This window comes from Hemitrygon akajei, chromosome 32 (genome assembly GCF_048418815.1).
Source record: "Hemitrygon akajei chromosome 32, sHemAka1.3, whole genome shotgun sequence".
Classification (NCBI taxonomy): Eukaryota; Metazoa; Chordata; class Chondrichthyes; order Myliobatiformes; family Dasyatidae; genus Hemitrygon; species Hemitrygon akajei.
Window position 1 is genome coordinate 36,130,605 of NC_133155.1, and position 13,025 is coordinate 36,143,629.

The 13,025-nt window shown below is 42.0% G+C and overlaps 1 protein-coding gene across 5 annotated transcripts in view; it reads left to right on the forward strand.

The window, feature by feature from the left end:
- The window catches only part of trit1 (tRNA isopentenyltransferase 1), a 73,907-nt gene that overhangs the window by 32,348 nt on the left and 28,534 nt on the right, over nucleotides 1–13,025 (forward strand). For all 5 annotated transcript variants that reach the window (XR_012096972.1, XR_012096970.1, XR_012096971.1 and 2 more), the window contains one exon: nucleotides 6,325–6,434. Coding sequence is in view for 2 of the 5 variants with exons in the window: in XM_073034411.1 (XP_072890512.1) it covers nucleotides 6,325–6,434 (110 nt within the window). In the remaining 3 variants the exon portion in view is untranslated. The remainder of the gene's footprint in view (nucleotides 1–6,324; nucleotides 6,435–13,025) is intronic.

Consider the following 13,025-nt stretch of genomic DNA (forward strand, 5'->3'; position numbering starts at 1 on the left):
GCCCATCAAACCAGCCCACTCCGGCTGTCCACTGAGGAATTTTAATGAACAGAATAGTACCAAGTAAACAGCCCTCTCCGGAGCCGTGAGTCTTACAGGAGTCATAATATGGTCTCTCTCCCCCGGTGTTATCTCGCCCTTGTCTGAAGCAAATGTTCCAGTCCCAGTATGTTTTGTTCCATCTCTTTCTCTCTCATTAGCAGCCTGGCAACAGTAACGGTTTGTAATTCTCCCAGGGGAGGGAGACATGGGCAACTTTGCACCCTTCTGCCCATCAGAGCTGTTCATCCTTCGTAACAGTGTTCACGGGTTCAATGTCCATTTAGGAATCAGATGGCAGAGGGGAAGAAGCTGTTCCTGAATTGCTAAGTGTGTGCCCTCAGGCTTCTGGCATGCCCTGGGTGCTGGAGGTCCTTAATATTGGACACTGCCTTTCTAAGACACTGCTCCCTGAAAGTGTCTTGGGTACTTTGTAGGCTAGTACCCAAGATGGAGCTGACTAGAATTACAACCCTCTGCAGCTTCTTTTGTTTCTGTGCAGTAGCCCCTCCGTACCAGACAGCGATGAGCCTGCCAGAATGCTCTCCACAGTACAACTATAGAAGTTTTGAGTGTATTTGTTGACATGTCAAATCTCTTCAAACTCCTAATGAAGTATAGCCACTGTCTTGCCTTCTTTATAACTGCATTGATATGTTGGGACCAGGTTAGATCTTCAGAGATCTTGAAACTGCTCACTCTCTCCATTTCTGATCCCTCTATGAGGATTGGTATGTGTTCCTTCGTCTTGTGAAGTCCACAGTCAGCTCTTTCGTTTTACTGATGTTGAGTGCCAGGTTGTTGCTGCGGCATCACTCCACTAGTTAGCATATCTCACTCATCACCACCTGAGATTCTAACAACAATGATCATCAGCAAATTTACAGATGGTATTTGAGCTACGCCTAGCCACACAGTCATGTGTATATAGAGCGTAGAGCTAAGCATGCACCCCTGAGGTGTGCTAGTGTTGATCGTCAGCGAGGAGGATATGTTATCACCAATCCACAAAGTATGTAATCGATGAGGCTATGATGTATTCCATTGGGCGCATGCCAGGACTAGCATCATGATTCATTGTGCTCTCCAAGAGTGTTCACAAGCACCATTTGTAGCTGGCGAACTCAAGAAAGCGTAATCCTCACTCATTGGTTATGGCATTACAGGAGGGCCTGCAGAATTCCTTCCAGTCTTTCAGTGTGTCTGCACCCATCTTGGTATTCTAGTCCCCCTGGATGATTAGAATATCCTTTTTGTCCACCCTGTCAATAGTGCCCTGGAGTTAGAAGTAGAATTCCTCCACTTGTCCATCTTCATAGTCCGTTGTTGGTGCATAGGCCTGTATTACTGTGACATTGAAAGGTGCTGCTCTAAGATGGATGGAAATAAGCTTACTGGAAACTGGGCAGCTTCTATGTACTGAGTTCTTGATGCTCTTGTTGACCAGAAATCCTGAATCCTGAAACTTGGCATGTTTGTCAAGTTCTCCACTGTATGTGGTCTCCTCAGTAAGATGTTCACGGAGGTTTCTCCATCTGACTTCAGAGCTCCACAGTGTGCTCATAGGTGAGTTCCTGCATTTTCCGTCCTTGGGCAAGTTCTCGCATTCCTTGTGGCTAATGATGTGTAGTCTCTCCCACGGATCCCAAAGTTAACAAATTTCACGTCACATGCCGGTGATTATAAGATTGATTCTGATCTTCTGTGGTGAGGTTTCACCAGTAGCATACTTAGCACCTCCGCCCTGGTGTGCAACTGATGGCGCAGTCCTTGGTGACCCAGGCAGCGACCAGTCTGGTATGGGGTCTGTTACTGTGTCCATCATGTATTGAAATTAAATTTTTCTGTTTCCTGGCAGTCCAAGAACAAGGAAACCTCATGTTCAGGCAATTTGATCTTTTAATCTTGACATGAGTACATCTTCAGTTTGATATAAGACCATGAAACATAGGAGCACAATTAGGCCATTCAGCTCATTGAGAATGCTCTGCCATTCCATCATGGCTGACTTTTCATCGCTCTCAACATTCTCCTGCCTTCTCCCAGTAACCGTTAACACCTGACTAACCAAGAATCTATTCAACGTCAGCTTTAAATATACCCATGACTTGCCTTTTACAGCTGTTTGTGGCAATGAATTCCACAGATTCAACACCCTCTGTCTAAAGAAAGTTCTCCCCGTTTCTGTACTAAGTGGATGTCCCTCTATTCTTAGGCTGTACTCTCTGGTCCTAGATTCCCCCACTTTAGGAAGCATCTTCATGTCCACTATAGTTAAGGCCTTTCATTATTCAGTGGGTTTTGATGAGCTCTTCCCTCATTCTTCTAAATTCCAGTGAGTACCGGCCCAGGGCCACCTTGCATGGTGCTTCATTCAGCCCTAGAATGCAAACTTCCATCATGAGAACAGGTGAAAAAGTACTTTAGCTGTAGTGTCTCAGTTAGTTTGAAAGGATCTTTGATGTTTTCTTGGCTTCCATTGGCCACAAGGAAAACTCCGAAAACAATAAATAGGCTTTGTTCCTTTAAATGAAACATTTGATGGTAGAAACATAGAGAACATAGAAAACCTACAGCACAATACAGGTCCTTCGGCCCACAATGCTGTGCCGAACATGTACACACTTTAGAAATTACTTATGGTTACCCATAGCCTCTATTTTTCTAAGCTCCATGTACCTACCCAGGAGTCTCTTAAAAGACCCTATCGTATCCACCTCCACCAATTGCCGGCAGCCCATTCCATGCACTCACCATTCTCTGAGTAAAAAACTTACCCCTGGCATCTCCTCTGTACCTACTTCCAAGCACCTTAAAACTGTGCCCTCTTGTGTTGGCCATTCCAGCCCTGGGAAAAAGATAGGAATGACTTGCTTTCTCTTTTGAGTGCCTTAAAAGTTAGCTTCACAGGCATGCTAAGTACAAACTGTCACAAACTAGAGAAAATCTGCAGATGCTGGAAATCCAAGCAACACACACAAAATACTGGAGGAACTCAGCAGGCCAGGCAGCATGTAGGCCGAGACCCTTCAGCAGGGTGAGTCAGAATTAGAAGGGAGGGGGAGGGGAGAGAGAAACGCAGGTGATGGATGAAAGCGAGAGGGGGCGGGGTGAAGCAAGGAGCTGGGAAGTTATTGCTGAAGAGATACAGGCTGGAGAAGGGGGGAATCTGATAGGGGAGGACACAAGGCCATGAAAGAAAGAAAAAGGCGGAGCAGCACCAGAGAAGTGATGGACAGGCAAGAGAGGAAAAGGGGCGGGAAATGGTGGGGGGTGGTGTGGGCATTACTGTGTTCGAGAAATTAATATTCACGCCTTCAGGTTGGAGGGATGAGACCACATTCAGGTTAGAGGGATGAGACCACACTCAGGTTAGAGGAGCAGCACCCTGTTTTCTGTCTGGGTAGCCTCCAACCTGATGGCATGAACATCAGTTTCTCAAACTTCCAGAAATAGAATTGTATTTATCTTCAGCTTCCTTTGTTCTACGTTTTAAGAATTTCTTATATAATACATTTTTCTTTTTACAAGCATTTTGTATTCCCTTTGTTAACCAAGGCTTATCAATATACTCTGTCAACTTTTTTAACTAGTTGGCAATGTTTATCATACAAATTAGTTATTACAGAAACACATACTTCATAGGCATTATCTACATATACTGTATTCCAATCTTGTTTAATTAACTCCTTAAGAGATTTAATGGTACCTTCTGTTATGTGTCAAATTAACCTACTAGTTTTCATTTCATTATTAATCATGATGCAGCTCTCAAAAGCTACAAAAACAGGCAGGTGATCGCTAACATCGTTTATGAGTAAACTCCTATTTTTCCATCAGTAATATTTGTAAATATGTTATTAATAAGTGTAGCGTTATTTACAGTTATCCTGCTTCGTTGTGTGATTGAAGGATATAAACTCATGCAAAACATTGTATTGATAAAATTTGTTATTTGTGTATGTCCATGAGGATTTAACAAGTCAATATTAAAATCCCCACAGACAAAAACCACCTTTTTGCCTTTTTGGTAATGTTATCATATAACCCAGCCAACTTATCTTTAAATGTATCTGTTGGATCCTGGGGTTCTATATATACAGCTTATAATTATATTTTTGACCTCTCAACTTTAATTTCTGCAGTCACACATTCCATAATATTGTCTAAGCAAAAGACATATTTTCAACGATTTCACTTTTGTAAGATGATTTGATATATAGTGCAACCCCCCTCCCCTTTTAATAAGCCTATTAATGAAAAATAAATCATATCCTTCAATCTCAACCTTGGCAATTTGCTCTTCTTTTAGCCAAGTCTCAGAAACAGCTATTACAGTAAAGTCCTTATGATATGAATTCAAACAATCCTGGATTTCTAAAAGATTCATGCAGAGGCTTCTACTACTAAAATGTATTATTGATATAGTTCCATCCATATTCACATTTCTTTTGAACTGCTCTTCAGTGTAGTAATTGCACTGTCGGTACATGCTGTGATAAAAATGATTGTCTGGATCAATGACATTTTCAATATTATAGAATCTATGCTCTCTGTAATCAAATGTTTTAAAATAGAGATCCTCCACCTCTATACTTCTGATTCAGCTGTATTTGTCCAAGTCAGAGAGTTCTCTTACCACGATGACTTTAGCTTTCTCTGTGCTCCATTCAGCTTAATCCGCACTTTACAGTTCCTTGTTCAGGTCGCTTGTATTCTGTTTTGTTTTCTGAGGGTCTGGGCCTGTCTGGCAATGTCGGCGTTCTTTGTTCGGTGTTCGTTCAGGTACACTTCAGTTCCCTTCTGTCTTCTGGCCTGTCGCAGTAAATCAGTCTTAAATTTCCTGTTTACAAACCAGATTGTAATAGCCGGTTTTGTCTTGCCGAAATAGCACTGCTTTCTATGCTAATATTGTTAGCTCCAAAAAACTGAAGCACCTGTTGCTCCAGGGAGATTAATTCACCTGGTGGAGCGTCCTCTCCCTCTCTACCTCTGGCTGTAATCCTCACACGAGTGGTGTCTGGTATCAAGTCCACTTACAATCACATCGTCCATTCTGGTGTACTGTTCCAGTTCATCTACTCGTCATTCTAAATCTAAAATTTTCTTGTCCTTCTACAGAATTATATTTTTAAGTTCATGAACTTCCTCCATTAGTTCAAGCAGTTTTGTTTGCTGTTTGGCCACTTTACTGATCTTTTCCGACAAGAAGTTAGGAGACTTCTTCAACTCCTCCATCTCGTCGTCATTCGGATGTATCTTGGGTGGCATTTTTTTACTGCAGTAACAAACAACAGCAAACACTCGACAGACCTTGGAAATTGAAATAAGTGCTTTCACAGTAGTGCGTGGTCTCGACAAGAGGATAAACACAGATAATGATAGGGCACAGAGGAGTGTTGTTAAACAAATAAATCTTGGAAAACAGTTCTATAATTCCTTGAGTAGCATTACAGGTAGATGCAATAGTAAGGAAAGTTTTTGGCATATTGCCCTTTATAAATCAGAGTATTGAGTACTGGAGTTGGTACATTACTTTGAAGTTGTATACGATTTTGGTGTAAAAGAATTTAGAGTATTGTGTACAGTTCTGCTTATATACCCACAAGAGAGATATCAATAATATTTAAAGAGTACAGAGACATTTTACAAGGAGTTGAGGACATGAGTTACGGGGAAAGGTTGAATAGGTTAGGACTTTATTCCCTGGAGCGTAGGAGAATGGGGGGGTATAGATAGGCTTTTTCTACTGAGACTAGGTGAGACTAAAACTAGAGGTCATAGGTTAAGGATGAAAGGTGAGATCTTTAAGGGGAGATTGAGGGGCACTTCTTCATTCAGTGTGGAACAAGCTACCAGTGGAAGTGGTAGATATGGGTTTGATTGCAACATTTAAGATAATTTTGGATAATATATGAAGGGCTATCATTCAGGTTGGACTAGGCAGAATAATAGTTTTGCATGATTTAGAAACTAAAACTTAATGTTACTTTTTCCAAAGAGAATTTGCTACGAATACAATTACAGTCTGTTACGCGTTTGAAGTGTTCATGTAAAGAACTGGAAACGTTTCAATGGAAGAAATGGGATTAGGAAATAAAATGGGAGAATTGACACAACATGGGAGATGGGAAGAAAGGCTCTTGTGTAAAGATAACAGTGTTTAATAACAGTAACATTTCTTCAATAAATATGTAGACATACAGAATCTATCCTCAGTCAACTCTCAGTAAAGTATTTACAGACATTTTATGACCATCGTCCTGTATGATTTTATTTCCAAAGGGCCAGGAGTGAACGTTCCATCAGTGTATGGCCTGGATGTGACTGTTGTCAGTCAGTGGGAGGAGATGGTGTTGCAACCTGCACTCCAGATCATTGAGAGCTTCTTAAAGGTATGGAACACTGTGTTAGTGTTTAATGAGGGAGATGTGAGGTGTATATCACAGTGATACAGACCAGGACAAGCTGTAAAGGTATGGAACACTGTGTTAGTGTTTAATGAGGGAGATGTGAGGTGTATATCACAGTGATACAGACCAGGACAAGCTGTAAAGGTGTGGAACACTGTGTTAGTGTTTAATGAGGGAGATGTGAGGTGTATATCACAGAGATACAGACCAGGACAAGCTGTAAAGGTATGGAACACTGTGTTAGTGTTTAATGAGGGAGATGTGAGGTGTATATCACAGTGATATAGACCAGGACAAGCTGTAAAGGTATGGAACACTGTGTTAGTGTTTAATGAGGGAGATGTGAGGTGTATATCACAGTGATATAGACCAGGACAAGCTGTAAAGGTATGGAACACTGTGTTAGTGTTTAATGAGGGAGATGTGAGGTGTATATCACAGTGATATAGACCAGGACAAGCTGTAAAGGTATGGAACACTGTGTTAGTGTTTAATGAGGGAGATGTGAGGTGTATATCACAGTGATATAGACCAGGACAAGCTGTAAAGGTATGGAACACTGTGTTAGTGTTTAATGAGGGAGATGTGAGGTGTATATCACAGTGATATAGACCAGGACAAGCTGTAAAGGTATGGAACACTGTGTTAGTGTTTAATGAGGGAGATGTGAGGTGTATATCACAGTGATATAGACCAGGACAAGCTGTAAAGGAGGAAGGCAGCAGAAAAGAAATTATAGACCAGTTAGCCTGACCTAGTGATTGGGAAGATGTTAGAGTCAGTTGTTAAGGATGAGGTGATGGAGTACTTGGTGACACAGGACAAGATAGTACAAAGTCAGCATGGTTTCCATCAGGGAAATTCCTGCCTGACGAACCTGTTGGAATTCTTTGAGGAGATTACAAGTAGGATAGATAAAGGGGAAGTAGTGGATGTTGTATATTTGGACTTTCAGAAGGCCTTTGATGTGCTGCCACACACGAGGCTGCTTACTAGGTTAAGAGCTCATGTTATTACAGGAAAGTTACTAACATGGTTAGAGCATTGGCTGATTGGTAGGAGGCAGCGAGTGGGAATAAGGGGGCCTTTTCTGGTTGGCTGCCAGTGACTAGTGGTGTTCCGCAGGAGTCAGTGTTGGGACCACGTCTTTTAGATGATGGAATAGATGGCTTTGTTGCCGAGTTTGCAGATGATATGAAGATTGGTGGAGGGGGGCATGTCGTGTTGAGGAAACAGGTAGGATAGAAAGAACTTAGACGGATGAGGAGAATGGGCAAAAAGGTGGCAAATGAAATACAATTTAGGCAAATGCATGGTCATGCACTTTGGTAGTAGAAATAAATGTGCGGACTATTTTCTAAACTGGGAGAAAATCCAGGAATCTGAGATGCAGAGGGACTTGGGACTCCTTGTGCAGAACACCCTGAAGCTTAACTTGCAGGTTGAGTCGGTGGTGAGGGAGGCAAATCACATGTTAGCATTCATTTCAAGAGGTCCAGAATACAAGAGCAAGGATGTGATGCTGAGGCTTTATAAAGCACTGGTGAAGCCTCACCTTGAGTATTGTGAACAGTTTTGGGTCCCTCATTTTAGAAAAGATGTGCTGGCATTGGAGAGGGTCCAGAGGAGGTTCACAAGGATAATTACAGGAATAAAAGGTTTTTCATACGAAAAACGTTTGATGGCTCTGGGTCTGTAGTCGCTGGAATTCAGAAGGATAAGGGGGGGATCTCATTGAAACCTTTCGAATGTTGAAAGGCCTGGACAGAGTAAATGTGGAAAGGATGTCTCCCATGGTAGGAGAGTCTAGACAAGATGGCACAGCCTCAGGATACAGTGGCGCCCTTTTAAAACAGAGATGCGGAGAAATTTCCTTAGCCAAAGGGTGGTGAATTTGTGGAATGTGTTTGCACATGCATCTGTGGAGGCCATGTCATTGGGTGTATTTAAGGCAGAGATTGATAGGTTCTTGATTGGATATGGCATCAAAGGTTATGGGGAGAAGGCCCAAAACTGGGGTGGAGAAGGAGATGTAAAAAAGGGTCAGCCATGATAGAATGGCGGAGCAGACTCGATGGGCCAGATGGTCTAATTCTGCTCCTATGTCTAATGGTCTTGTGGTAAAGACTGTAGCCTTCAGTAGCAAAACACATTGTGGTAGGAAAGCAAAATTCAGCATCTGATTAGAAAGGAAAAGGACGGAACCAAGCTTCACTCAGAGATCACATTTCCATTGAATTTTGGCAACTTGTGACAATTGTGTTCTGTAATTAATGGCACGACAAGCAGAGACGCTGCTTCAGGTCCGGCATCCCAGGTGTAATCCTGACCTTGGGTGCTGTCTGCCAGGAGTTTGCACACTTCTCCTGTTCCCAAAAGCACAGGGGTAAGTTAGCTGGATTCTGTTAATCATCTGTAGTGTGGGTGGATGGTAGGAGATTTGACAGGAGCTAGAGGGTGAACGAGAGAACAGGAGGCAAGGAAATATTTAATTTTAATTACAAACCCCATTTCCAGAAAAGTTGGGATATTTTCCAAAATGCAATAAAACCAAAAATCTGTGATATGTTAATTCACGTGAGCCTTTATTTAACTGACAAAAGTACAAAGAAAAGATTTTCAATAGTTTTACTGACCAACTTAATTGTATTTTGTAAATATACACAAATTTAGAATTTGATGGCTGCAACACACTCAACAAAAGTTGGGACAGAGTTAAAATAAGATTGAAAAGTGCACAGAATATTCAAGTAACACCAGTTTGGAAGACTCCACATTAAGCAGGCTAATTGGTAGCAGGTGAGGTATCATGACTGGGTATAAAAGTAGCGTCCATCAAAGGCTCAGTCTTTGCAAGCAAGGATGGGTCGTGGCTCACCCCTTTGTGCCAAAATTCATGAGAGAATTGTTAGTCAGTTCAAAAGGAACATTTCCCAATGCAAGATTGCAGAGAATTTAGGTCTTTCAACATCTACAGTACATAATATTGTGAAAAGATTCAGAGAATTCAGAGACATCTCAGTGCGTAAAGGGCAAGGATGGAAACCACTGCTGAATGCGCGTGATCTTCAAGCCCTCAGGCAGCACTGCCTAAGAAACCGTCATGCTACTGTGACAATTATAGCCACCTGGGCTCGGAAGTACTTCGGAAAACCATTGTCACTTAACACAGTCCGTCGCTGCATCCAGAAATGCAACTTCAAACTGTATTATGCAAGGAGGAAGCCATACATCAACTCTATGCAGAAACGCCGGCGAGTTCTCTGGGCCCGAGCTCATCTCAAATGGACCGAGGGACTCTGGAACAGTGTGCTGTGGTCAGATGAAACCACATTTCAGCTAGTTTTCGGAAAAAACGGGCGTTGAGTTCTCCGTGCTAAAGATCAAAATGACCATCCTGATTGTTTTCAGCGAAAGGTGCAAAAGCCAGCATCTGTGATGGTATGGGGGTGCATCAGTGCCCACGGCATGGGTGAGTTGCATGTATGTGAAGGTACCATTGACTCTGAGGCGTATATTAGGATTTTAGAGAGACATATGTTGCCATCAAGGCGACGTCTCTTCCCGGGACGTCCATGCTTATTTCAGCAGGACAATGCCAGACCACATTCTGCACGGGCTACAACAGCGTGGCTTTGTAGACACAGAGTGCGTGTGCTTGACTGGCCTGCTGCCAGTCCAGATCTATCTCCTATTGAAAATGTATGGTGCATCATGAAGAGGAAAATCAGACAATGGAGACTACGGACTGTTGAGCAGCTGAAGTCTTATATCAACAAGAATGGACAAAATTTCCAATTGCAAATCTACTACAATTAGTATCCTCAGTTCCAAAATGATTAAAAAGTGTTATTAAAAGGAAAGGTGATGTAACACAATGGTAAACTTGCCTCTGTCCCAACTTTTGTTGAGTGTGTTGCAGCCATCAAATTCTAAATTTGTGTATATTTACAAAATACAGTTAAGTTGGTCAGTAAAACTATTGAAAATCTTCTTTGTACTTTTGTCAGTTAAATAAAGGTTCATGTGAATTAACATATCACAGATTTTTGTTTTTATTGTATTTTGGAAAATATCCCAACTTTTCTGGAAATGGGGTTTGTATTTTTTATTTGGAGGGGTAAGAATATTAATATGATTGTTCTGAGACCTGGTAAAAACCCAATGACTGTATGTGATAGGTGTGAGACTGTACTTAAAGTAAAGTTGTCCTGAAGGTATTGGGTCAGTCTCTATTCAAGCCATCAGCAATTGTACTGAAGAAACACTGAACAAAGTGTTACCAATTATTTCTATAGAAATAGTGACTATTTTTTGTAAGAATATGTAAGCCTTGGTATTGTCAGTAGAATAATTACAAAAGTAAGGTTTCATTAAACCTTTATCAAATGCTGGTCACGTTTCAGCTGGAGTCTGCTGTTCATTCCAATGTCACACTTGGCCAGACTCGGATAGTGTCAAGGGGAAAGACTTGAGTTACTTGTGTAGATTGGAGAAGCTAGGGTTGTTTTTTTAGAATACGGAACAGGCCATTGAGCCCACGATGTTGTGCCAATCAATGCCAGGTTATGCTAACCATCCTGCTGTTTATCATCCACAGCTCTCTAATTCTCTCATTCATGTGTCTGTCTAAAGTCTCAACCAGACGGTTTGCTTTCACTACTACTCCTGATAGCCTATTTCAGGTACCTACCACGCTCTTTTAAATAAAATTAAACCTCTCATCCCCTTAAATCTCAGCTTAAAGTCATGTCCTCTGGTGTTTGACCTGTCCACCCTGGAGAGAAGATTCAGACTGTCTACCCTATCTATGTGTCTCACCTATTCCTCCAATGCTTAGAGAGAACAACCCAAGTTTGTCCAACCTTTCCTTGTAGTTTATACACTCTAATCCAGTCAGCATCCTGGTAAACCTCTTCTGCACCCCCTCCAATCCTTCCATGATGGATCATCCAGAACTACACCCAGTATTCCAAGTGTGGTGTCACTGGAGTTAGATAGATAGATAGATAGATAGATAGATAGATAGATAGATACTTTATTCATCCCCATGGGGAAAATCAACTTTTTTTCCAATGTCCCATACACTTGTTGTAGCAAAACTAATTACATACAATACTTAACTCAGTAAAAAAAATATGATATGCATCTAAATCACTTTCTCAAAAAGCATTAATAATAGCTTTTAAAAAGTTCTTAAGTCCTGGCGGTTGAATTGTAAAGCCTAATGGCATTGGGGAGTATTGACCTCTTCATCCTGTCTGAGGAGCATTGCATCGATAGTAACCTGTCGCTGAAACTGCTTCTCTGTCTCTGGATGGTGCTATGTAGAGGATGTTCAGAGTTTTCCATAATTGACCATAGCCTGCTCAGCGCCCTTCGCTCAGCTACCAATGTTAAACTCTCCAGTACTTTGCCCACGACAGAGCCCGCCTTCCTTACCAGCTTATTAAGACGTGAGGCGTCCCTCTTCTTAATGCTTCCTCCCCAACACGCCACCACAAAGAAGAGGGCGCTCTCCACAACTGACCTATAGAACATCTTCAGCATCTCACTACAGACATTGAATGACGCCAACCTTCTAAGGAAGTACAGTCGACTCTGTGCCTTCCTGCACAAGGCATCTGTGTTGGCAGTCCAGTCTAGCTTCTCGTCTAACTGTACTCCCAGATACTTGTAGGTCTTAACCTGCTCCACACATTCTCCATTAATGATCACTGGCTCCATATGAGACCTAGATCTCCTAAAGTCCACCACCATCTCCTTGGTCTTGGTGATATTGAGACGCAGGTAGTTTGAGTTGCACCATATCACAAAGTCCTGTATCAGTTTCCTATACTCCTCCTCCTGTCCGTTCCTGACACACCCCACTATGGCCGTGTCATCAGCGAACTTCTGCACATGGCAGGACTCCGAGTTATATTGGAAATCTGATGTGTACAGGGTGAACAGGACCGGAGAGAGTACGGTTCCCTGCGGCGCTCCTGTGCTGCTGACCACCGTGTCAGACCTACAGTCTCCCAACCGCACATACTGAGGTCTATCTGTCAAGTAGTCCACTATCCAATCCACCATGTGAGAGTCTACTCCCATCTCCGTTAGTTTGTGCCTTAAGATCTTGGGCTGGATGGTGTTAAAGGCACTAGAGAAGTCAAGGAATGTAATCCTCACAGCACAACTGTACAGCTGCAGAAATACTTTCTCACTCTTACACTCAATGTCCCTACCAATGAAGGCAAGCCTACCTTTACCACCTTCGCCACCTTCAGTGAACCATGGACCTGAACCGCAAGGTACCGCTGTATCTCATTGCTATTATAGTAAAGGAGAAATGGTACTTTCTCCTTTCATGTGACCTCACAAAGAGCAACATCTCACTCTGCCCAGTTTGTATATGTCACATTGAGATTCATTTTCTTGCAGGCATTTACAGGAAAATAAAGAAATACAATAGAATCAATTAAAAACTATAAATAGCAAAAACTGATAAGCAACCTATGTGCAAAAGACAACAATTCACACAAGCAATAAAACAGTAAGTAAATAATACTGAGGACGTGAGTGTAGAATCCT